Source organism: Lepisosteus platostomus, chromosome 9 (assembly GCF_059453375.1).
Source record: "Lepisosteus platostomus isolate fLepPlt1 chromosome 9, fLepPlt1.hap1, whole genome shotgun sequence".
Taxonomy (NCBI): domain Eukaryota; kingdom Metazoa; phylum Chordata; class Actinopteri; order Semionotiformes; family Lepisosteidae; genus Lepisosteus; species Lepisosteus platostomus.
The window spans coordinates 17,609,791-17,635,126 of NC_142619.1; the positions used below are offsets into that span (position 1 = coordinate 17,609,791).

General features: G+C 38.5%; 1 protein-coding gene and 1 long non-coding RNA gene across 35 annotated transcripts in view; one reads left to right on the plus strand and one right to left on the minus strand.

The window, feature by feature from the left end:
- Positions 1-14,321, minus strand: part of LOC148654577 (uncharacterized) — a 157,901-nt gene extending 143,580 nt beyond the window's left edge. The window contains exon 1 of the long non-coding RNA XR_015941496.1: positions 13,732-14,321. This is a non-coding gene — a long non-coding RNA (uncharacterized LOC148654577). The remainder of the gene's footprint in view (positions 1-13,731) is intronic.
- The window catches only part of mical3a (microtubule associated monooxygenase, calponin and LIM domain containing 3a), a 140,843-nt gene that overhangs the window by 49,306 nt on the left and 66,201 nt on the right, over positions 1-25,336 (plus strand). For all 34 annotated transcript variants that reach the window (XM_088647014.1, XM_088647012.1, XM_088647020.1 and 31 more), the window contains 8 exons: positions 12,744-13,124; positions 13,270-13,477; positions 14,435-14,551; positions 16,255-16,356; positions 19,861-20,016; positions 21,990-22,090; positions 24,537-24,794; positions 25,042-25,157. In XM_088647014.1, the coding sequence (XP_088503140.1) occupies positions 12,855-13,124; positions 13,270-13,477; positions 14,435-14,551; positions 16,255-16,356; positions 19,861-20,016; positions 21,990-22,090; positions 24,537-24,794; positions 25,042-25,157 (1,328 nt within the window). In that variant the 5' untranslated portion in view covers positions 12,744-12,854. The remainder of the gene's footprint in view (positions 1-12,743; positions 13,125-13,269; positions 13,478-14,434; positions 14,552-16,254; positions 16,357-19,860; positions 20,017-21,989; positions 22,091-24,536; positions 24,795-25,041; positions 25,158-25,336) is intronic.

Sequence of the window (25,336 nt, forward strand, 5' to 3'; positions counted from 1 at the left end):
ATAAAGGTAGAATGAATGAGTATGCAGTAGAAAAAAGCACTGAATTTTAATGATTTATTTTGTTTGTACAGTAACAAATATACAATATATGCAATGTACATTCCTTTGATACATGAATATATGCAATCAATGTGTCAAAATGGTAAACACTGTTTTTGAATAGTACTGAAGAGAATTCAGGCTTTGTCATGTGAGAACTTAAGATCATGAGTGAGGTTACAAATGAGAAGCGCTAACTGAGTTTATCTAGCTTTCCTGACAGCCAGTAGCTGTGCTTATTGATCCAAAGGTCTTGTCCAGTTGTTTCTTGAAAAAAGCCTTATAAGGATATCATAACATAAATCTTTGAAGGTAAATTAGAAGTTCAAAGTTGAATTCAGCAGCAGCTTTTTAAGATTCTCTGGCAACTTAGTATTTCTGAAGTAAATAATGTGTACTCATGGGGCTTTAAAAATAGAAATAAACGAGGCACTTGGAAAGAAATAAGCCTTTGCTGCTTTAAAAATAATTAAACATTTCATTTTTGTTTCCTATATTTATAGATTCTTCAACCTCCATCGTGCATGCTTATGCATTTTTCAGTCTTTCTAGTAGTTTCTCTTGCATATTCTCTGCCATGTTGCCAGTTTTGAAAACAGTCGGAACCCCAAAATGTTACAGTTATCCACTGCTTCTGGAATAATGATATATTTGCTAATTATATGTGCTTTATTGCAATATCCAATTGAGAGAGCTTTGAGATCTTTGCCCTTAAGAAAACTTAAATTGACTTCAGTGCTGTGAACGAACATTTTCTTCAAATATTTGAAACTTTAGAGCCACCATTCAGTTTTCAATTGGTTTGCCAGGTTGCTGTTAGTTATTTTCAAGCATGTTTTACCAGATACTGCTTCATTCATACATAACAGAGCTCCATGAGACTAGACTCTTTGGTCTGGGTTTATCATAGGAGCCAACGTGTAAATCCAAATAGCAACTGCTGTACTTACTGACTTTATCATTTTGAACTTTCTGTACAGTCATGTTCCTTTTTTTTTAGGTTTTTCTCTAGCTGGTGACACATTCAGCTATTTTGAATTATAGAATACAGTACACAGGCTAGTTAACCCTCTCAAAATAATACTGTTCTTCCAACTGGGATAATGTATCCATGCATTACCTAGGCATCTTAAATTTGAAAATATAAAACTTGGTAATGTTAATAAAATGAAATGTACATGGTAATGCCCAATTGTTTTTTAAATTATTTTTTTTTAGCATTTTTCTCTTTATCTTCTTATTCCCTCAACACTCTTAAAGTACCCCCATGCATGTCCCCCCATTGAGAACCACTGTTCTTCAGTACAAGCTAGTCCTGCTGTTTCAGCACCACCTCCAAACGTTGACTGTGCCAGAATCTAGACATTGACTTAATGTTTAATGTCACCCCTTAGCTGTACTCTTGCTGTAAATTAACCAGTTCTTCCACAGATTACCTTGAATGCTTACCGTTTGCAATTTTAAATTGATAAAGCTGCTTATGAACAATTAAAAGCCTTTTACTGTTTACTGTTACTGTTGAGACAAATATTCTGTGCTCCTTATAGGTTATATGATGGTGGTTATAATTTGCTTCATTACTATATGATGCCATGAAGATGTAATATTTTTTTAATGGGGTTCTTAAGCTTGAGAGAGAGAAAAGAAGGTGAGCAGAGAAGGTGTTTAATGTTTTTAAAGACTTGAATGGGATTGTATTTGTCAAAGAGCTGGTTTTGCTGCTGCCTGTACTGTAGGTTGTACTGTTGAGGAACAACCTTTCTTAAAGGAAATTGCAACTGCTGAAGCTTGCACAGATGTGTCTGTGTGTCTCATGGAGAGCAAGTTGGGACAGGTGAAAAGAAAAGTTCCTAATATAAGAAACTGTATATGGCCAATAAAGTAGGCTTCATGGAGTTTCTATGTGTCTCAGGTGGTAAAAGTGTGTGTCTGGAGCACAGGGACAGTAGGTCCCTGTGTTCCAGTCATTGTGTGCCTGAATCTGGCGTTTGAGGCCGTTGTGAGGAGGAGTGTCCAAGCAGTGCTGTCTGTTGAACCTGTTCGCTGAGTCTGGCCAGATTCCAGCTGGTTCAGACTGGCCAGGCTTGCTCCCTGGCGAGAGGCCTGTGAGCTGCAGTGTCCACAGCAGAGGAAGCAGATGCCCAGGCTCTTTTGTGATGCTCAGGGCTTGCAGCATGAAAAGATGTAAATGGCTAAAGTGCAAGCTTTCACATGGAGTGTCTCTCTTTGCAAGTATGAGGGCTCCAGTGGGGATCCCAGCTGCTTGAGAACTGTGGATTTCGAATAGGCATTGAACAGAAAGCAGCGGTTGACTGATGTCATCCAAAATCACCAGGCCATTGATATTCTTGAGGAACACAGGTAATCAGTCCAAGGGGTGGGTATTACTTCTCATTACCGAAATTATTTAACTGCCCGTCACATTATCGCACAGGAAGCAGAACTGAGGTTTCTTTGGTTCAGTCTGCTCAGTACCCAGTATCCTTCTGATCATTCTGCTCCAGATAGCTCACACTGAAGAGAGAGAGAAAGATCACTTTATTGGCCATATGCAATTTCTTGTTTTAGGGAATTTTGTCTTTTCACATAACCCAACTTGTTCTCCACACAGACAGGGAGAGAAGCCTGGGGTCAGAGTGCAGAATCAACCATTTATACGGCACCTCCGGAGCAGTTGGGGTTAAGGGCCTTGCTCAGGGGCCCAACAGAGTAGGAGTTCGCTGCCGGCCGTGGGATACGAACCGGCAACCTTCCAGCCACAGGCGCAGATCCTTAGCCACAGAGCCACCGCACCGCCCCCAAATCCTGAAGTAGGGCGTTCCCTTTCAGTTTAACTATTTCATTCAAAAAGTTTAAAACAATAATGGATTCTTTATACTGTTGTTTCACTGCTTAAAACATAGTGCAGTAACTGCTGAATATACATTTTCATGCAAGAAGTGAATTTCAATTTAGTGTGTCACTTAAGGTCAAAATGCCCAGTTTCACCTCAAAAGCATATTTATAGTATAAGATGATAAAATCGTAAAATATATTTTTGTTGTTGCACCTTCTTCAGGTGTAAGGTAGAGAGAAATGCAGTGACGAAGGACAGAAAAAATGGCATCTGAGAATGGGCACAGGAGGTGTGAAACTTCATGCAGATGGAATTTTAGGGAATAAGCATAAAGAGATGAAATCTGTAAATGAATGGAGTGGTTCTGAAGAGAGATTAGAACATCAGTGGAAACTAGAGGAATCTGAGATCCATATTTAATTATAATCTTGGCTTCTGGTGTTTTTTCTGTACTAAATGTATCCTGTCCAGTGTGCATGTCTCGACTTGTGACTTGTGCATGTGGGATAGAGTCCACATTGCCTCATCTCTTATTGGGATTAAGTGGCGTTGTGAAAAATGGATGGAGGAGAATTAGTGGTATAGACCTGAAAAAAATCAATAACAGCCAAGCTCTGATAAGAAAACAAAATGGGAAAATCAACATTGGTGGGCCTCTAATAAAAAGGAAAAGAAGTGATTCTTAACATAAACAGTGTTTATAACGGCAGACAACCATTTAAAATCACACGTTTAATTACATTTTTCTTCTTCTTTTTTTGTGGTTGGAAAGTTACTCCAATTTCAGCAGTATTAACAAGAACAATGTGTTGGATTCTGATCGAAAGACTGGTAAATGACCTTTGCACAGTCTCATGGGTATCTCTGGAGTGTCTTGCATGTTTCTTGAAAAGAATGTAGATGGTAGCAATATGTACAATGTATTGCAAACCACTTACAGCTGTTAGCACATAATGAAAGCAATGCAAGAATTAGCGAGGAAGCCTCCACAAATTAGTCAGGACTTGGGGTGGGGGGAGATGATAGCTGGTTGCAATTAACTTGTAAAGGCAGGATTGATGATATCACAGGCAATTACTGTGTTTTCTTAAGAAGGCCGGGGGCTATCTGTTTGAATCCAGGGTGTGCCCATTGTGAGTCAGAAAGCCAGCACTGCTTTCTTAGCTTTTGATTGGCTAATCCAAGTGCAACCTAATGAGCCATTGCAGGATCTGCCTGCTGTTTCAAACTCCTGTCATAGGTCTCCTAACAAAACGTTCCCTACTTACCTGTACATCTGAACTGTCAGCTGAGAATGACTGTAATACCTATTGTAATATTAAGGTGATATTAGCTGATGTGTGGTGAGCGTTCTGGCGCACTATGGCTGCCGTCGCATCATCCAGGTGGATGCTGCACATTGGTGGTGGTGGAGGGGAGTCCCCATTACCTGTAAAGTGCTTTGAGTGGAGATTCCAGAAAAGCGCTATATAAGTGTAAGCAATTATTACTACAATTATTATTAACTTGCCTCCTAAATATGAAAAAATACATATTTTAAGTGGTTTAAGTTTGATTCCTAAGTGTATTTTACCACTGAAGGAGGGCAGACCAGTTACATTTCTACTGTCACTTCTCCAAGAGAAAGAAACATCCGTGGATCACATACTGTAGGCAGATAACTTGTGTTTGTAAAAAATATGTTTTAATTGTGCCATGTTTGCCAAAGTCCTGAGTTGCTGATTAAAATGGCAACTTCTTCCTAGGCACTTTTGGACACTTGTTCTGGCTAGGAATTTATGGTAAATGATGCAGTGCATCTCTGTGCATGCAAAGATACAAAGCAACATGGCTGTGATCTAATACTCTTTATGAATTTGTCTCTTGTAACTAAGGGAGGGACTTGAGGGGTGGAAAAATGCATCATTTTCTTTTTTTTACCATCAGCTTTTTAGCCTTGTTATTTGTCAAGCTAAGGAGATTTCAAATGAAAACTGAGACAGTTCCTAGGGTATTAAAAATGAAGACCAAAACATTAGAAAATGTATGGACTTAGACGGCATAAAGATAGCATAATGACACAACCATGTGAGATGTGGCCATGGTATCTTTGACTTGGCTGATATTAATAGTGGTGCCTTCTGTCTGAACGCAGTTAATACGTTTGGAATTTCTTTTATGACTCACTAGCGTGAATCTGCTCTAAATGCAAAGTGTTACATCAGGCACAAACCCAACACAGCTCAACACACTGTCAGCTGCATCCCTACTGTCAAGCACTGTGGTAGCATTATGTTGTGTGACTGCTTCTTATCAGCAAGGACTGGGAAACTTGTCAGCATTGAGGGAAAAATGTATGAAATCACCTTTCAGCAAGACGGTGAACCAAAGCACTAGGCCAAAGCTACAATGGCTTGGATTAACAAGAAGAAAGTTAATGTCCTTGAGTGGTCCAGAGTCCTGTTTTGAATCTGATTGTATATCTGCAGCAAGACTTGACAAATCTTGAGCAAGGTTGCAAGGAGGAATTAGCAAAAAGTTGGTTGTGACCTTGTTGGTAAAGATTTGCAGTTGACATTTTTTCCAAAAGTGTTTCCAACAAATATTCAGTCAGGTGGAAGAAATGCCTACACATTCAACGTTTTCATTTTTGATTTTTATTTGCAGTTTTTGACTTCTTTCACCCATACAATTTGTGGCTTCAAGTTTTAATTAAAATTATACTCTTTTTAAAAAACAATCTAGATATATCATTTCTAATTCAACATTGATGAACAAAGACAGTTCCTGGACAATACAAACTACCACAAATGGCAGGCCTACACACCTAAATCTGTCCCCTTTAATAGATGAACCTCTGATAATATGTTTGATACATTTTATGTGGATAATTCCTGATAAAGAACTACAGATTGCATTCATCACCATCTAAAGCTTAAAACAATCCAAAGTTTGAAGCACACCAGTATCTAGACTGTTTTTTTAGGTACACAAGCTTTACTTATTTTTGGAACATGAAAAGCTTAAGATTGTTCTTGGCTTTAATGTTTAAATGTAATGTTGTATAATGAGCTTGTATTACCTTGAACAACTGTAATAGGCCTTGGTTTTGACTGGTGGCCAATACATTAAGGCTTTTAAAACATTCCATTCACAGTAAATACAGTAGTGCTGTGTAATGAGACTACTTTCTCTATTTGCCTCTGGAGCACGATTTTTAGCACGTTTTTGTAGAGCCAGTGGTTAAGACGTGATAGACTTCTTTTGTATGGAACACAGGGCGGTATACTGGTAGAAAAATGGATTTGGCTATACCTTTTATAACGGTAGATAATAGATGTTGATGTTTACATAGATTGCGCCGCCAGCATCGTTGTGAAACAGGGTTTGGAAATTTTTACTATTGAACCATCATGGTTTCAAATTCTGCCGTATTTTAGCTCCAATTGTATAATTCTGAAAATGTTTATCTTGCTGATATTTGGAAGTTTGATAGGTTCAGAATTATTGATCTTCGGTGGTTCAGACGTGCGGTTTATGGCGCATCCGAGGTCATTGCAGCCAATAAAAACACGAGGCGTCCTCTTCCCCTTTCTGTGAAAACAAACCCACGTGTTCGGTGTGCCCGTGTGCAAACACAAATAAGTGGAGAATGCTTGAATATTTTTTTAACTTATTTTTGTAATTGTATTTTGTTTTAAGAAGTATTAAGATATTTACATTTATAGGAATTTTACATGAAGTATTACACAATTACTTATTTAATTCATGTTCATAAGATTATTGTATTGTTTCAGTTCTGCAAAATAAAAATGTTCTTAAAATAGTCGACCTCTACTTCAGTTCAACACGAAATGTCAAAAATACTAAAGAAACAACACAGTAGCTTACCAACAGTTAATAATAACCTAATAGTTAACTCCAGTGATAAAAAATTACTATCTCTTGTACTCCTTTTAAAGCATGTTCTATTGAAATTATGAGGAAAAAAATATGTTGTGATGTACATCGTTAGTGTCCAAAATTTAAATTATACCGTGATATACATTTAAGGCCATATTGCCCAGCCCTAATGGAACATGGCTGCTCAAAGTACCTGTTGTACTTATAGCAACATAAAGGGATAGGTTCTGACTTGCATGTCTGTTGGATGAATAAAAAACAACAGTTGTGAATCTCCATGTCTTACGAAGAGCAAGTGAGAGTGATATGTGTGTAAGTGCTCCTAAGGGGAACACCCGAATGAGGCACAGCTGCTGTGAGCTGCTGATGATGTAGTGTACAGTACAGTGTGTCCTTGACTGTTCCAGGAGTTAATCCTGTTATCTGCTTTCAGTGCCTGTCTATACATCATTTCTGATTTTCCCACCAATCTGAAGGTTTATTTGCCGCTAGATGTAAAATGCAATACTCCTATGTCACAGCATTAAGCTTATATTAGTTTAAACAGATAATGCAGCTGTATTTAGAGAATTCAACACTGTGCCTGCTTGGTACCATGAAAGCTTACTCTGATGCTCAGTGCTTGGATTGAGTTACAGTACGTTCCAGGTTTGTCTAGTTTTTTACTCTGAATACCCACTCCACCCACTGGGAGCCAAAGGGACAAAGACTTGACTCATAGGCTGATCTGTGGTCCTTGCTGTGGAAACAGGAATAGGATTTCTATTTATAATTAAATGGAATGCTTACATTGCTTGTTTCGAAAAAACAATAATGTCACTTTCAGAAACATGTTATCGTGGCCAGAAGAAAAGCAAAGCTTCTTTAGTTTCGCTGTTTCTCTTTGATATTGCAAATTACTTTGTAACAGTGTGTGAATGAGTGAGTCCTCAATTGAGGGAAAATTTTATATTTGTAAATTGTTACTGAGAAGGGTGCTCTAAGAACTTAAAGTTAAAGTATATATTGTGGTGTTTATTCCATGCTGAAAAAAAGAAGAAAGAAAACGCAACGTTTCGGTCGTGGAGCCTTCCTCCGGTGTGAAGAAGGCTCCGCGGCCGAAATGTGTTTTCTATCTCCCTTTTTTCAGCATGGAATAAAGCTTTTACTTGTTCCTTTGCAGCCTACGCATGCTGACGCAGCTACCCACCTGAACTATTGTGATGTTTACCTCACTCTACAGAGCATATTGTAAAAACACTTTTGTAATTAAACATTTTTCCTTTAGTCTTAAAGGCTTCCAGTTGATGACATGGTTAATCTGTTCTGTTGGGTATTGTCTGGATATCTTTAACTTCTCCATTGGTAGCTTGACATTACCTGCTCATACAGTAATCGGGAGAGAGCAGCTGTCAGTGAATTGGTTTATACAGTAGTTCTTTGAGGCTTTAGTTTTTACAGTGCATTTGAGGGCTTGGTTTTGAGTAACAGATAATGGATGGTTTTTTTGCACTAGGATGTGACCTTTGTCACTTACAAAAAAAAAAGAACAGCTAAGTTGTATGGTTAAACCTATGGTATAAGCTTTAGTTTTTTAAATGACTTTCACATTTCTGTGGTAGGAAATATATGTACATTGCATATTCAAACATGTAATCAGCTCTGCTATTTTTAGTAGGAGTACGATGTAATTCTGCTCCAAGAGTCTGAAAAAATTGCAGCTTGTTGTTTCTAAGACAAAGAAAGCACTGTGTCCATAAGAAAAGGGAATTAAAGGACATACAGTAAGTCTTGGCTTTGTGTGGGGGACAGCGCAGCACTTTTAATTCCCTCATCTTTTTCTTCTATTATAAAATCAGTTATAAAAACCTGTGGGAACCAAACATTTCCTGGGGTTCATTACCTCTTCGTTTGCTTAATTTATACCTTGAACTTGTTACTTTGGATAGGCACTGGATTTCTGTAGCCTGACATTTTTTGAGTGTATTTAATGAGAGAGCTACTTTTTACTTTACTGCTTCCTCTTTGAGTTCAGGATATCTGGTACAGCCAAGTGCTCAACTTATTATTTTTCCTGAACTTTACTTGACAACCATGTACGTATACAGTACTTCTGTTGCTGGTAAACATTTAGTATGAAATTCAGCATTGAAAGCTTGCAGGGGAAAAAACCCACAAGATGCAAATAGAATGAATGCATTGATAACTGAACAGGGGGCACTGTATTCAGTGGACTGTGGGAGTCTGGAACAAAGTACAGTACACACACATGTTGGTGAATCTGATGCGGTGTTTTAGGGACAGGGAAGTTAAAATAATTTTAAATGGGTATTTCCTGGTAATTGTGCTTCAGGAGACCAAATTGTACTTTGGGTTCTTGTGAGATATGCAGGGGGTGAGCAGGCATTTAAGCTGTTGCCATGTCAGTGTACATGAATGCAGTTCTATCTGCACTGATGTCCCACAAAATACTGTAAGCTGGAAAACCTGTACACCTCTTTTAACTTGTAACCCTGTGTACAGAAAAAATGTACCTGGACCAATCTGTGAAGTATGTGATGAAATATAAGCCTAAGTTAAATGAATGGTGCCTGCACTTCTCGTGGTTCTTATTTTGTTTTGTTTTTTTTGTAGTAACAGCTCTTTTCTGCATGTGAATAAGGAGTCCAGCTACATACTGTATGTGTGCATCTGGTAATATATAAATGTAGCTATTATTATAACAGTGTACAAATCCTGATGTACCTTAAATGTTAAACCTGCACCCTTTGAACATTTGTATTTCTTCAATAGAATCAAACATTAAATCCTTGGTTGTTTAGGGAAAAAAGTCTCATTGAGTAAATTATTTCATTAAAGATTCTGTTGCATAATTGAGGCTGTGGGAGAAAAGGTAACTAACACGTACTAAGCACAGGGATTTAAAAAACGGCATTACTTTTGTGATAAAAAAAAACCTTTGCATTGTTTTATAAAATAGGTACTGTAACTGTCCTCACCAGAACATTGTGCTCAGAAGGATTTCTAGACAAGTTTGATTGATCCTGAACAGTGACACCAAAGGGAATCCTACAGATGGGATCTCTAGCAGAAAAGTAACAAGTTCATTAATTCATTGAACTTGGTGTTATTTGTTTTTTAAAATTCAGTTTAAGATTTCTGTGATTTTTTTTTTGTTCACAACATCTGAAATGTGAAGTTTAATTTGGTCATACTCTGGAATTCAATATTAATATAGTATAGGTGACTGTTTTTCTAACTTTCCTATAAAACAATGCCCCATGTGAAATACTATGCACAATTGTGTTATTATTGATTACAAAAAAGATTAAAAATTATTTTAAGATGGTGAGATGGTGTGGGTTTAAAATCAATTTTTAAATGCCCTCTCCCTGTAATTGGCAGTTGACACCTCTGTAATGGACCTGTTGGTGACAGCGTCCGTTATTGTAGTCTACATTTGTTAGTATTAGATTATCGTAACTTGGTGTACTACATTATTTTCTCTGTAACTGTGACATTTATACAGCAATTTGAGAAATGCAGGTGTGGTACCTGAGGAAACATGCAGGCCTAATGGTCTACAGGCTTTGTCATTTGCATCTAAGGAGTCCCATAATGTCAGAATGAATCTGTAGCCCTACCCAGCTACCTGAAACAGAAGGACCTGATGGGGGAACACACTGGTGGTGTGAGCCCCAGGGGTGCAGTAATCAGGGATGAGTCTGGAAATGTGCAAGTCTGTATGTACACTGACACTATGAGTTGAACATACTGCAGTGGTTCCTAATCCTGATCTTTTATAGACCCCAGTATCGGTGAATTCTCATTCCAGGTGAGCTTTTAAATCTGGTGCTAATCGAACAAGTTAATTGTTGTTCATGTTTGTTAAATTTTTGTCTTTGGAATTCCAGACTTGGCAAAAACAGGCAATATCTTTCTTCATATTTTCAGTGATTCCAGCATACCAATTGATTTCTTTCTTAAATGATTTCTTTATACCCCCAAACTTGCTTATTAAGAGTTTGTTCCAATTGGTGACAACTAAAAACTGTATTAGAGAAGTTACAAAACTTAAACATTGGTACAGAATTGGTGCCAATTACAAATCCCATTAAACCGTATTAAAGCTAAAAGAAAAAATTGAAACCATGCCTCAGATAGAAAATTGAAATAAATTAGCTTGTGATTACGAGCTCTCCTGGAATAATAACTCAAATTGGGGGTGGGCAGCATAGAGTTATCTTTCTCTAGTGTAACATTTCAGAAAACTATATAGAACATAACAGGATGACTTACAGCTGAGTAAGAAAAGAAGACTTCAGCACCTCACACACTGCTTGAGGATTAGTAAATTTGCTAATAGCAGATTAAACCTTAAAGGTGTCTTTTTCATATGGGTTTTACGACATTTATTCTTCAAGAATGTCATTTTTATGGATACAGTAGTAACTGCAGTGTCCACCAATTAATTATTGGCAGTTCTAGGTTTTTGTGAAAAGAATCACCACTTAGCCCATCTTAGCTCAGAATTACTGGCTCTCTACAGCTGCCTTTGTCCTTGCACAAGAGAGGACTCTGCATGTGTGCCTCTCCCTCCTCCTGCTAGACCTAGTGCTGGTGAGAGCTGGTGAGAGATCAAGGGGGGAGAACAGCGCACAGCACTCCTGCACGGCAAGGTCACGGGCTCCTGGCGAGACACAGGGGTCACTGCCTCCAACTGGTTACCCCGGCTGACTCCATCCCACTCTGCTGCTGACGCTGCCCTCCTCAGCTTGCTTTCTGCCCTCTGCCCTTTCCCAGCAGGCTGTTGGCCTTTATAGTGCCTCACAAAACACAGATTCAAAAAAGGAATAGGACCCCAGTACACAACTGCTTCACAAATTCTATTTTTTTGGTCTAGTTTTATAAACGGGTGTTTGGATACTGCTAATATTGCAGCACTAAAATTTTTCGGGGGTGGTTTGTGAATGTTAGGTAGTTTGTCACATAATATCAAGAACTCAGCATTGAAATAAAAGAGAATTTTACCGTTTGTTTGACACAAGAAAGATATGACCTTTAGTTTCGTCAATAGAGGATTAAATAGTTCCAGCTGAGGCTTGTGAATCCCTCTTGAGACACAGTTGCCTGTGTTGTGTGTTTCTGCATAGCAACGAGAACCAGGAAATTAAGAGACCTGCTGTGTGACTAAACGGTTTGGATGCAGTCCTTCTGCAGAAAGCACTCTAGGTGTGACTATTTGTACCGAGAAGAAATTCAAAAAGCGTGTAGGCATAGGCCTTGATTTTTGGTGTTGTGGTAGCTGAGATTTAGAAATTCAGTAAAGTATTTGTTAAAACATCTTCTGCAGAAACTGTTGCTGATTTAACAGGGAAACAGGGTATTCAGTCTAGGATTTGACAATACAGAAAAAAGTATCATATGAGCTGATTTGAGAGAAAGCATGAATATCTGAAATGCATTGTCAAGTGGAGTTAAACTGCAGTATAAATAAAATGAATTATTCATCTGCTTTTTCTTTTTTCTGAATAAGCAAAACAAAAAAATGTAACGGTGATTTCAGATCCTGCCTGTCAGTGTGTTTTGAGTTTACCTTTGCACTTGTGTGTATCCTGTTTGGGTTCTGTGGGAAACTGTGTTCTAATGAATTTCCTGTCATTAGCTGTCCAAATGCTAGATAAGATGGCAAGGTCATTGTCTACAGTATATTTTTCTTTACTGGCAAGTTACTCTCTGCACCTTACCCTTTTTGTTCTTCTCAAATAAGGTGTTTGCTTTTTGCATGGAGATCTAAAAAACTACACAGAAATCCCTTCTAAATAATTTGAAATAATTGAAATGAAAAAATTTCATCTGAAAAAGATGGAAATGGACTCATGTGACTTTTTAGTGTGTCTGTGAGGGACTATTATTGAGTTTATTTTCCTGTTTGGGTTTCGCGCGGGGACTTGTTAAGCAAAGCCAGAATTTTGTGTTTGATTTATTCTTGTATTTTGTGTTCCAGACCTATGATGGTGGACGGGGGAAGACTGCCTAGGAGAGTTTGAGAGAGAGAAGGCGGGCAGACCCTGGGCACCCCTGCAGGAGTTGCAGGGGGGCGTCTTGACCTCTGGTCATGGGGGATGGCGGCGCAGGGGGAGAGAGGGTGAACCAGGCCCACGTCCTGTTTGATCGCTTTGTCCAGGCGACCACCTGTAAAGGAACACTAAAGGCCTTTCAAGAACTGTGCGACTTTCTGGAATTAAAGCCTAGCGACTATCGCGTCTTCTACCACAAACTCAAATCGAAGCTCAACTACTGGAAGGCCAAGGCGCTCTGGGCGAAACTTGACAAGAGGGCGAGCCACAAGGACTACAAGAAGGGACGTGCCTGTGCTAACTCAAAGGTAAAATTAGCGTGGAGTGCATTTTCAGATTGTAATATTCTGTTTTTGTTCAAATGTCCTAAAAGAGCAACCTTTCTGTTAGTGATGCGATTAAGTTACTTAACAGAACTTCCATTTTCTCTTGTTTCTTTGCTTGACCTGGTAGTGCTTGATCATTGGCGCTGGTCCCTGTGGTCTCCGAACGGCTATTGAGCTTGGTTTCCTCGGAGCGAAAGTCGTTCTCCTGGAGAAGAGGGATGCCTTCTCACGGAATAACGTCCTGCACTTGTGGCCCTTTACCATCCAGGACCTGCGGGGGCTGGGAGCCAAGAAGTTCTATGGGAAGTTCTGTGCCGGCTCCATCGACCACATTAGTGAGTTGGGTCCTGTAAATGGCTTTTTGTTCCCAGTTTTTCTTGGTTTTCTCTTCAATAATGAAAATGGGGAAAATTTGCACATTCCTTGGAATAACTGGCTGTGAGTTATCAAGTTCAAGTTTATTGTCATTACACTCATATACATGGTATATGGTAGAACAAAATGCTATTTAGCTAGCTCTCGGACATAAGTAGTACAAAGAGAAAAAAACAACAACAACAACAATACAATTGTGTAGCAAAAGAAAGACAGAGACAACAGGCAGTGTGCAAAAAACAACAACAGACGATGTGCAAAAAAACAACAACAGGCAATGTGCAAAACAACAAAAAGGTAACAGGTTATGTGCAAAAATATGCATCAACAGAATGAAATAAAGGGAAAGAAATTATGGGGAGTGAGCTTTTGACATGTATGGTAGAGGTAGATTTTCAATGTGTGTTTGGGTTTTTGGTAAGAAAGAAAGGAAGAAGGCACTGTGAGGTTCAGATCATAGGTGAGAGGTGAGAGTGAGAGTGAGAGAGGCTGGGAATTTAACAGTTTGATAGTGTGGGGGTAAAAACTGTCTCCGAGTCTGGTAGTCCGGGCCCGAATGCTCCGGTACCGTTTTCCAGATGGTAGCAGATCATAAAGTCTGTAGCTGGGGTGTGTGGGGTCTTTGATTATGCTTAGAGCTTTCCTCAAGCACCGTCTGTCATAAATGTCCTGGATAGATGGGAGGGTAACCCCAGTGATGGACTGGGCAGTTTTCACCACCCGCTATAGGGCTTTGCGGTCAGCAGCACTGCAGTTGCCATACCACACTGTGATGCAGCCTGTCAGTGTGCTTTCTGTAGTGCATCTGTAATCCACACTTTTATCACAAATCTATCTGCTGGAAAGCCTCGATGGTTCTTTATGTGAATGCAAAGTGTGATGTGACTTCATGCCTTGTATGTATCACTCTCTCTCAGGCATTCGGCAGCTCCAGCTCATGCTGCTGAAAGTGGCACTGATCCTGGGCATTGAGATTCACGTCAATGTTGAATTCAGGGGCCTCATTGAGCCCCCTGAAGACCAGGAGAATGAGAGTGAGTATTCTTTTCAAAGTACATTTTTACTATGTAGTGCCTATGTTTCTGATGTCAGTTTACATTCCATTGCTCACATTTACTTTTTTTCTTTCACATTTCTCAGCAGCCTTTTTAGTAGGCTTTTTTTATTCTGATCAAATGAGAATGGCTGGCTGACCCTTTTTGAAGGTTCCCGTATGATGAACTTATCTTTTAAGTGTCACTTATTGTTGCAAAGATCTAGGTTGGTGGGTTCTCAGATTGATGTAATAAATCTAGAGTGTTGGTGCAGTTGGTCTTTTTTTTTCATTACTCTTGTCATTTTTTTATTGCACTAGGTTATAATTATCTCATAGGGTCCTAATACATTGAAGATGTGGTCCTGGAAAAATTGATCTTTTTCAAAATGGTTATTTAGTTTTCAGATGTCTATTTCAAGTTCTAAAGAAAAGGCTTTTTATGGCTTTTCTTTGCAAAATTACTTTTAAAAGTGCTCATGGTCTTTTGACACTAATATTTATATAAGAATGTATAATATTTTGACATTTTCAAAGGACTTGAACACCATAGGAGACTTGATTGCGTGAATACATGTTTGACTTTGTCTGCAGTGTTTCTAACGCAAAGTGTTGCCATTAGGCTGACACAGAGCATTCAGTGAAAAATTGTATTTCAAGTTACATGCAACATGTAGATCAAATTAGTAACCCAATCTATTATTTTGTGGTTCTTTGATGTCATTTTCCCAGATCCCAGCTAAGTCCATGTAAAGATTCTATGAAAATCATGTATATCAACATATATGTGGTAAAATGTCACAATGCAATATAGGTGTCTTTCTAACAAAAGCCAGTGAGAAAGCAGTACTCTCTGACAGATTAGCATGGGCATAAGATATGATAAAGTTGCACATAATTGTGTTATTTTCGTCAGTTAAAGAAATGAGTTTGTGATGCAAAACCTGTGAGATTCAGCCTTTGAAGTAAAAGTTTGATATTTTATTTCAAACATCATATATTTTTCTCTGTGGCCCCAAAACAGTGGGTTGTGGAAGGAACTGGGTTAGAACTGTTTTCCATCTCCATTCTGAGAATGGTTGTACTGTTTGGGCTCTATTTTCAAAACCCACGAGGTGCTTCTACCCCCATGGGTTTCCTATGTGTTTTTAAAGTCCAGTTTCCTATGTGTGTTTAACTCATTTTGTCCAGTTCAACTGAACTGCAGCATTAAGTCCCCAAATATATTTACAAGCACTGCAGTCTAGGGGTTCTTATGTACTTGTCATTACTGATCAGGTGAGAAGTAAATATACTCATTTTGCTTAGAATTTCATGTAACCATCAAATGTACATCCTAAAAATATATAGAGACAAAAGGATTTAAACCTTGTAAAAAATGCTTAAATGTAATTTTAGAAATATACAGTTATCTACGCTGTAAAAGATAACCCATTTTTGTCAATTTATGAATTAAATGTAGTTAGATTTGTAGTTTGTAGTATGCAATTGATTACATGAAATAGCACTGCAAACTAACTTTCTAAATCGCTTGTTACTGTTGAATGATTTTAAACTTTCACATACTTGTGTGTTCTGTCACAGCAGTAAGCGGTCACTTTGAACAGTGATTTATGTAGTCTTTTTAATAATGTTAGTGTTTCTGAGGTCGTGACACCCCTCAGAGATAGATCTGAAGTCTGTTTTTTTTTCTGTCTGTTGCAGGGATAGCTTGGAGGGCAGAGGTTCACCCAAAAACACACCCCGTCTCCGAGTTAGAGTTTGATGTCATCATTGGGGCCGATGGAAGAAGAAACACATTACCAGGTAGAGATATAAGGGGACCTAAGGTTTAGCAGGACGTATATTACCACATCTAATTATTTTCATATTGTGCTTCATGCATTGTCTGACCTTGTCCATGAGTTCACTGCTTTGCTCTTAACTACACTGAGTAAGTTAAGTGGTATAACCACTGGTATGTTTCTTAGTGCCTTGACAACTGGGGCTCAAAGTCTGTTGTTTTAATCTGTTCAGGCTGCACCTAGCTGTGTTCCACCCAGTGACCTAAGGTATATAAAATACAAATAATTCCCTTGTGTCTTTGACCATCCCAATTAAACATTAAAATGCTTTAAATGTGAAACACCATATCAGATGAGGAAAAGGTGAGAGGGGTCACTTTAGAGCAGTGAAAATATTATGTATGTGAATGGATATCCTAAACAATTGCTAGCATTATGCATACAGAGTGTACAGTATAAACATATCTATTTTTACTATTTTACTAAAGAGCTCTTTATAAATTGATATTATGCTTTATTTAATTAAAGGTAATTAAAATATATGTACTATTTTTAACTTTTTTCCCATGATTTATAAATATTAAAATATAGTATTTTTTCAAACATGAATTCTCTTATTTACGGTAACGTGCATGAAAAGGCCCCATTTAGTAATGGGGATTATTAAATTATAATAAAATGTGTAAACCCTGAGGTGAGGACTGAAAATATTTGCATAAAAACAGTGTTATAAATGTTGCCCTTCTTTTATTATCCCTTGAACTCTAGACACTACACTTGTCAAATATAAATGTTTATGTTTGTTGAGATTCAAGGTTGCTCATTTGTGCGTTAGACAGAAAGAATCAAGCCTGACTTGTAAAAATCCAGTTCTTGTTACACGAGATTCCAGGAATCAATAGAGGGGTAATTGAGAGTTAGTCATATGATTGGGATCTGTGCTATATGTCATATTTTAAATGTAATGTACACGCTGAAAATGAACAAATTTGAGGGGGTGAATGTACTATGATATATAAGGGATATTTTGTATTTTTTAAAGACTTAACCTACTTTAGCAGGTCTGACCTGTTAGTTTTGTTTTTGACATAATTATTCTGTGTCCTCTAGTTATCATGGCAATGTAAAGAAAGAAACAAACACAAACTGCATTATTTATATCACAAAAGCTATGGATTTTACATCCATGAATGTTATGATTAAGGTTAATTACGATAGGATTACCTTAGAATATTGTTCAGTTTTGGTCACCATATAATAATTATAGAAATTATAAAAAACAAGAATGATTTCTGTCATTTATGGACAAAAACGTTCTTCAGTGTATATTAATGGATATGGAGGGGAGATTTGGTTCAATTACATGATGTGAAAAACAAAGTACACCCCCTTACAGTTCTGTGGTTTTACATATTAAGACATATCTGACCTTCATCTAGTCCTCACCAGGTCCTAACAGTATGTGACAGTTAACACACACAATTTTTACTTTATTTATTACACCACAAAATCAGCCAATATTCAGTAGTCACACATTTCAGTGTGGAAAAAGTAAATGTACCCCATGATTCAGTAATGTGAGGAATCTTCTTTTGGAGCAATTACCTGAAGTAAATGTGTCCTGTAAGAGTATGTCAGACTCTCACATTGCATGTGAGGAATTCTGGCCCATTTCTGCTACAAAACTGCTTCAGCTCGGTGATGTTTAAAGACATTTGTTGATGCTAGCTCTCTTTAGGTCCTGCCACAGCATCTCAGTGGGGTTGAGATCTGGACTTTGGCCATTCCAAAATCCCGATTCTTTTCTTTTTCAGCCATTCAGTCGTAGATTTACTGATGTATTTTGGATCATTCTCTTGTTGCATGATCCACTTGACTAAACTAAGCTTTAGCTGTTGCACACGTAGTCTCACATTTTCCTCTAGGATGTGCTGGTATAGAGGGGAATTCACAGTGGGCTTAATGATTGTGTGGTGTCCAGGTCCTGTAGCTGCAAAGCAGGTCCAAATCATCACTCCCATCACCACCATGCTTGACAGTTGGTATGAGGTTCCTGTGGTGATACGCAGGATTTGGTTTTTGCCAAACATGTCATTTTGCATTATCGCCAGACAGCTCCACTTTAGTCTCATCTGTCCAGAGGACATTGTTTCAGAAGTCTTGTGGTTCATTCAGGTGCTGTTTTGCAAACCTAAGCTGTGCATCAGTGTTCTATTTGGAGAGAAGGGGTTTTCTTCTGGTTACTTCCACAAAGTGGAAGTCTTTTCAGTTTTTTCCTAGTGGTAGAACCATGAACTTTCATGTCTACTGTATTGATAGAGGCCTGGATGTAACTTTGGGTGTTCTTTGCGACAAGTAGGTGCAACATTAGGTCTGAATTTGCTGGGGTGCCCACTCCTTGGTAGACTGGTAACCATCTTGAACTTTATCCATTTATAAATGATCTTTCTCACTGCAGAGTGATGGACTTCATATTGTTTGGAAATGGCTTTATAACCATTCCCAGACTGATGAGCAGCAATGATTCGTTCTCTAAGACCATCACAGATATCATTTGATGTCATGTGTTTCCACAAACCTGAACCTGATAATCCACTAATGATGCACACTTGTTTAGCAGCACTTGATTCTAATTACCTTCTTAACTGATAAGAAAGCAGGGCGCTCTTACTTTTTCACACAAGGCTTTTGAATGTTGGCTGTTTTTTTAATAAATAATGACAAAGTAAAATGTGTGTGTTATTTGTCACGTGAGGTTAGGACATTGAGAGGATTAGGTGAAGTTCATATGTTACATATGTTCATATGTAAAACCATAGATTTTTTAACAGGGTGTATTTTCTTTCTCACATTACTGTATAAGATCCAAAGCTGTATAGATATTGTGACATTCAGACTTTGAGTCTCACTGTAGGTGAAATAAGGGCAGAGAGTCAAAACATACATATTTTTAAGTATCAGAAAAAGTATTCCCAGGTGGGTGGTTGAGGGCTAAATTCTGGATCCTTTTTCAAAAAATGAATGTTGTTTCCATTAACTACTGGACTATCAAAGTGGTATGATGGGCTCAATCTTATATGCAACCTTTATGAATTTGCTTAATGGCAGTTCTTTGTGTTTGGAAAATATAATGTCTAAATACCAAATGTAACACTAGGTATAACCGGCTAACATCCCTGAAAACCTGTCTGTGAGCACTTGATTCAGTCAGTTCAAAATAAGTGTGAGGCCTCACTAGGCCTCAGGTACTGCTATGTGAGAAAAGTGTCAGAAAGTGATCATTTCTGCATTAAAAATCCCTCCTTTTTGTCAACCCAAGTCAAATTTTAAAACATTCAATGAATACTTGTGGTTCAGCTTTTTCCATATAGGAAGTCATATATTTGCATTTAAAATGGGTTCTCTATGATGAAAAACTGCTTGTTATGTGTTGATTACAATAACGTCCACTGGAAAGTGCTATGTGATTTTGCCTTTCGTGTTGTTGTGTGGCTTATCTTTTCACTTCTGCTCTGCCTCCTCACAGGTTTTCGCAGGAAGGAGTTTCGTGGGAAGCTGGCCATTGCCATTACGGCTAACTTCATCAACCGCAACACCACTGCCGAAGCCAAGGTGGAAGAGATCAGTGGGGTGGCCTTCATCTTCAACCAGAAATTTTTCCAGGACCTGCGGGAAGCTACAGGTCAGCTAAGTCCTTTTAATATATTTTAATGTCCCGTTTTACTGAAACATACTGTCATTTTACTCTGAGTGGTTAGTATTAATTGAAAACAGCTTGGTGCAAGACTTTGGTTGGTGTTAATTACAGGTAGTGTTGGTGTTGTTTTTTTATTTGTAATTTCAAAAGATCTTCACATATCCCCTCCCTCCAGAACTAATTCCATTTCATGACGTCCCTTTTTATTCAAAGCTTCTTGAACAAGGTCTTCATCAGCTATGCATGGTCACCTCAGACCTCTCCTAGTCTGGACCTTTCTACTTGGGTATCCCTTCCATGTACTCAACAGAATTTGCTTTGCTCTCCATCACTGTACTTTCTGCTACTCTCTCCTCTGTCCGAATGCTTTTTGAGACTGTTGCTCACTCTTGTTTGTTTCTTTCTGCTTCTCTGACCACCCTCTCTTCACCCTTCTGTGTCTCTGAAGGTCTTCCTCTAGGACCAGTGCTATACTAACAATTAACAGCAAGAAAACCAACGTCTCTCAGTTACTGCTCTCTGTTCTCTTACTTCATCCTGTGACTGCTTCTGTGGTAGCAATTCTTAGAGCTTTTTCCCCCATTGTTTTGTTCTGAAATTTATTTAATTTCCACTATTAACAGTTTTTGGATGTTCTTGCATCATCTCATTCACCTTTTTAAAATGTGGCCTCATTTATATCCTTTATCATCCCTTTATTCTAATGTGGCTTGTCACTTTTCTTCCTCCAATGTGGTAACCTTATAATTCTTATGCTCTACTCTCATTGTGACTCATCCCTGACATGCTTCTCCTAACTTTTTATAAACATCATCTACAGAACATGCCCATTCTAAACGGCACGACACATTCTTTTTCTGGCCCAAGTCCTTGTTTTTGTTAAATAAGACTAATGCAGCGTTCTGCTAGCTGGTATCCCTGTAACCCATCTAAATATATGCAGTCAAGCCTGGTAATGTATTGAGTATAGTGTCAGTCTGAACCTCAGTGGGATGTTTTATTGTAGGAGCTACGTGGGAAGAATATTGTAAATCTTTTTTTAAAATAAGAATCACATATTTGTCATGTACTCCCCCAGTTAGGTTCTTCCTGTTGAATCTGAACCAATCTGAGCCTTAGTGAGATTTTTTACTGTAGGAGCTACTTGGGAAGAATATTGTAAATAATCTTTTCTTTTAAAATTAGAATCACACGTTTTGTTCTGTACCCACCCAATTAGGTCCTTCCAGTTCTGTGTTTCATGTCTCTACAAACCCTTCGACTGCCCATGGGGGAGAATGAGGAAGTGTAGGCAGACTCCTCTGACCTGCCCACCTTTGAACAACTATCTGTTTAAAGCATCAGAGGCCATGAAATCCCCTATTGGGAAAATTTAGTTTTGATTGAAGGAGAGGCCCATCCCTACAGCACTGTGAGTTTGCAAGCAAGTAGAAAGTGCAGAGGTCACTGTGTGGCTGGGATTTGTGAGAGCTGTGGTCAACTACTCCAACCCTACTCCTGATAGTGGTCAGCCAGTTGTGTGCATTGGGTTGGGTAGTCCTTCTCAAGTCCTTGGGTAGTTGGCTAGTGAAGCAACCCAAGCTCAGACCGCAATGCCTGCATCATGGAATTCAGCCTGCACTTGGTCAAAAGCCTTTATTGATTGTGCCTCCTGGGAGCCCATGAATCTTAGACTTGAATAAATGTCTGACTCAACGTAGCCACAGATACAGAGATCAGTTTGGTGTAACAATGACATTTTTTTAGGTTAAAAATGGGACTTAAAAATAATAATTCTTGCCAACTGCTTAATTTCTGGCTTGTTTCCAGTTCTTGTACTGAAATGGAAACTTTTGTGTACGTTTGTAAACTGTAATGATCTGTTCTGTTCCATTTCCTTATGCAGTCTGCGTCATGAATTGTAGTAAGGTATGAAGGCCACTGAGCAAGAAAAATAAATTCGTTTCCCTTGATTGTAGGAATTGACCTGGAAAATATCGTCTACTACAAGGACGACACGCACTATTTCGTCATGACTGCCAAAAAACAGAGTCTGCTGGAGAAAGGAGTCATATTGCATGTGAGTGATCAAAGGTCTTTGGATAATGCAGGGCAGAGAGATGTCTGGGTGACATCAGACTAGTTAATGTAACAGGTAATACTGTTCCGGATCGTTTGCTGTTAAGAACAAAATGCTGCCTGGCAGAATTATAATAATTAGAATTTGCCCCCTTCCCATACTATCTGTTGTACATACACTCCAAGGCATTATAAAGACATGTATGAAAATCTATCTTCCAGACACAAGGTATAGTTGTTTATTGTAACAGATTTTTAATGCAGTTACATTTTCGAAGTGTTCCCGGCAGGAGGTTGCAAAACTATTTGTAGTTAATAGCAATTGAAATATTTAAGTATGCAAAACATAAAGGGCAGCACAGACAGTGTCAAATGCCATTTTATTACTTTCCAGAGCTACTGGAGCTCAGAGCCAATGGAACATCACGAAGAGACGGGTTTTGTAGACACCAGTGTTGTCATGCCACGTTAGTCCTTTTTAATAGATGCCAAAATATCTATTTCTTAATGAGCATTTCAAAACCCTGTGAAGAAATGCATGGTTCCAGCTCAGGGCCTCTTTATCTTGTGCCAGAATGCAGGATGGCTGAAGAGACATGATCAGCAACTGGCTTAACCCATAAAGTAGCAGATATTGTTTCCAAGTGTAGCACTAATGCTTCTGGCACTTGGATAAACAATTTCAACCTAAATGAAAAGAGTTGGAGATGATCAGGCACATTAAACTAGTATTCTTATATTCTCTCTTTCAAAATGCTTATCCATGAATTTTCTTTCTTTTATTTTAGCGACCATTTTATGTTGAGGTGAGACAACTGTCCACATGGATACCAGCTGCCTGGTACTAAACTGAATTTATTGAGCTAAAGTTTGTTTGAGCTGTGATTAAAACCAATCAGAATTTTACAAAATTTTAAATTTGTAAAAGGCAGTACATTTACTACAAAAAATAAGATAATTTAAAATAATTTCCAGTCTCAAAGTGTATTTCAAGCCCAAGCCACAAAACCATTGCGTAACGTGCTGCAGGGGTAGCTTAAATGACATTCAGCTGTAGAAAATAAGTGATTTCAATGTACAAAAATGTGTGAGATATTGCAGTGTAAAGTTCTAGTTCGAGTAGCAATACAGACCATAAAAAAACTAAAGCAACTACAAAAATAGAAAGATGCAGAGAAGTGTTCATGGCTACACCCTTGCACTGATGAAAGGAAAGTTTTTTTTTATACAAAAGGTTTTAGGAATCCATGTTAAATTACTTTGCTAAGCTGATACCTTGGAATCTTTCACTTTTCTGTCATGGTTTAATAGGACAAAATAGCAAGTAACCTCTCTCAAAACACTAAAGGTTAGAGTCATTCATTAATCTGGCTTTGTAAGATCCGTCTTTTGCCGGATCACTGCTGCTGTTTTTAATTCGTATCAGTTTTGATCCATGGAGTATGGATATCATTATACTAGATCATTGACCTAAAAGAGTGAATGTATTATATATCCACCCATCCCAAAACTGTAGAAGGAACCAATTCATGAAAAAGACATGCTAGTACAAACATGAACAGAACAGTTATTAAACAATAGCACAGTGCTTATGGGAATTTCCAAATGTGCATTTTCCCTCTACAAATGTTTGACACCATTTGAGTTTCCTTTATGTGTATTTATGCTTCTGTCTTTGCAGTTAATTTAATTGTGAGACGATTTGGGTAGGCTGATACAAATAATGCTTTAGTCTAGTTTAGTAGACACGCAATTTGCTCTGTAAATTCTTGTCTGCAGAACCCAAAAGCACAATCCTGTCTTCAGGCTATAAAGCATATACGTTTAGTGCTTCCTCCTTGCCAAGCAGGGATTGTGAAAATTGCAGACTATACTGAGAATGTAGTCTAAAACACCCTGAAAACACGTGAATAATCCTGTAGTCACAGGAAAGGAATGCCCTTTTCATGTCCCTTTTACGAAAACTCCCGTGTCATTAAATGTTATGACTTTAAAAGCAATCATCTCAAAGCACTTGAAGATGTAAAGAGCTTATTTATTACTATTTCTTGTGGCTGCATTTTGACCTTTGGTTAGGTCACAACAAATGACTGAACAGTATTTTCAGTGTGAACCTCAAATCGCTATATTTGAGTCCGATAAGATGTTGCCAACAGGTTTATATGTAGTTTGGGTTTACTAGCCTCATGTTTTGAAGAAGTTGAAGACCCAGTTGATACTGTACTTAGTCATGGATTACAGTCAGAATTCCTAATGGAGAATCTGATAACTGTTCAGTAGTCCACTAAAAGTAAATGTCTCAGATATTGAATACTCTGATGGAGATTGAATCGCAAGTGGAAAGAAACTGAAAGAGATTATTTTTATTAACCGTTTATTGACTTTGTGCTCCCTGGCTCTAAAAGAATCCCAGCCGCAGTATTTCATCTGTCGTCACCCCTCCTCAGGACTATGCTGACACGGAGCTGCTGCTGTCGCGGGAGAACGTAGACCAGGAGGCTCTGCTCAACTATGCCCGCGAGGCTGCCGACTTCTCCACCAATCACCAGCTGCCCAGGCTGGATTTTGCCATCAACCACTATGGCCAGCCGGACGTGGCCATGTTTGACTTCACCTGCATGTACGCCTCGGAGAACGCGGCTTTGGTGCGCGAGAGGAATGGCCACCGGCTGCTGGTGGCCTTGGTGGGGGACAGTCTGTTGGAGGTGAGTGGGGTGAAAAGCAGACCAGGAGCTGAGCTAAACTGTAACAACAGCGCAGGCTGCACCCTATACCTGTACCTACCTCAGCTTTGTTCATAAACCTATTGAATTGTGCCTGTATGCTACTATATATATGTAAAAATGCATGGTGGTGTACTGTTGTAGTACACTAGTTACTTTATCACTACTATAAAAGCGTTTATAATAATTCAGTGGTACTATATCCTTTATGTAATGTATTTTCCTGCAGCCTTTTTGGCCTATGGGGACTGGAATTGCTCGGGGCTTTCTAGCTGCCATGGATTCAGCCTGGATGGTGCGCAGCTGGGCACAAGGCAACTCCCCTCTTGAAGTCTTGGCTGAGCGGTAGGGACTGCCGTCGTCTCTCTATATATAAGAGGGCATGTTTGAATATATCGCGCAAGATCATTTTTGAAAAGCCCTTTCGAGAGGGAACTCTTATTCAAGTCTTCCTTTTAAAGAAGAGAATTGACTCCATAGTGATGTAATGAAATAATACTGAAACCAGTTCTGTGAATTACAGC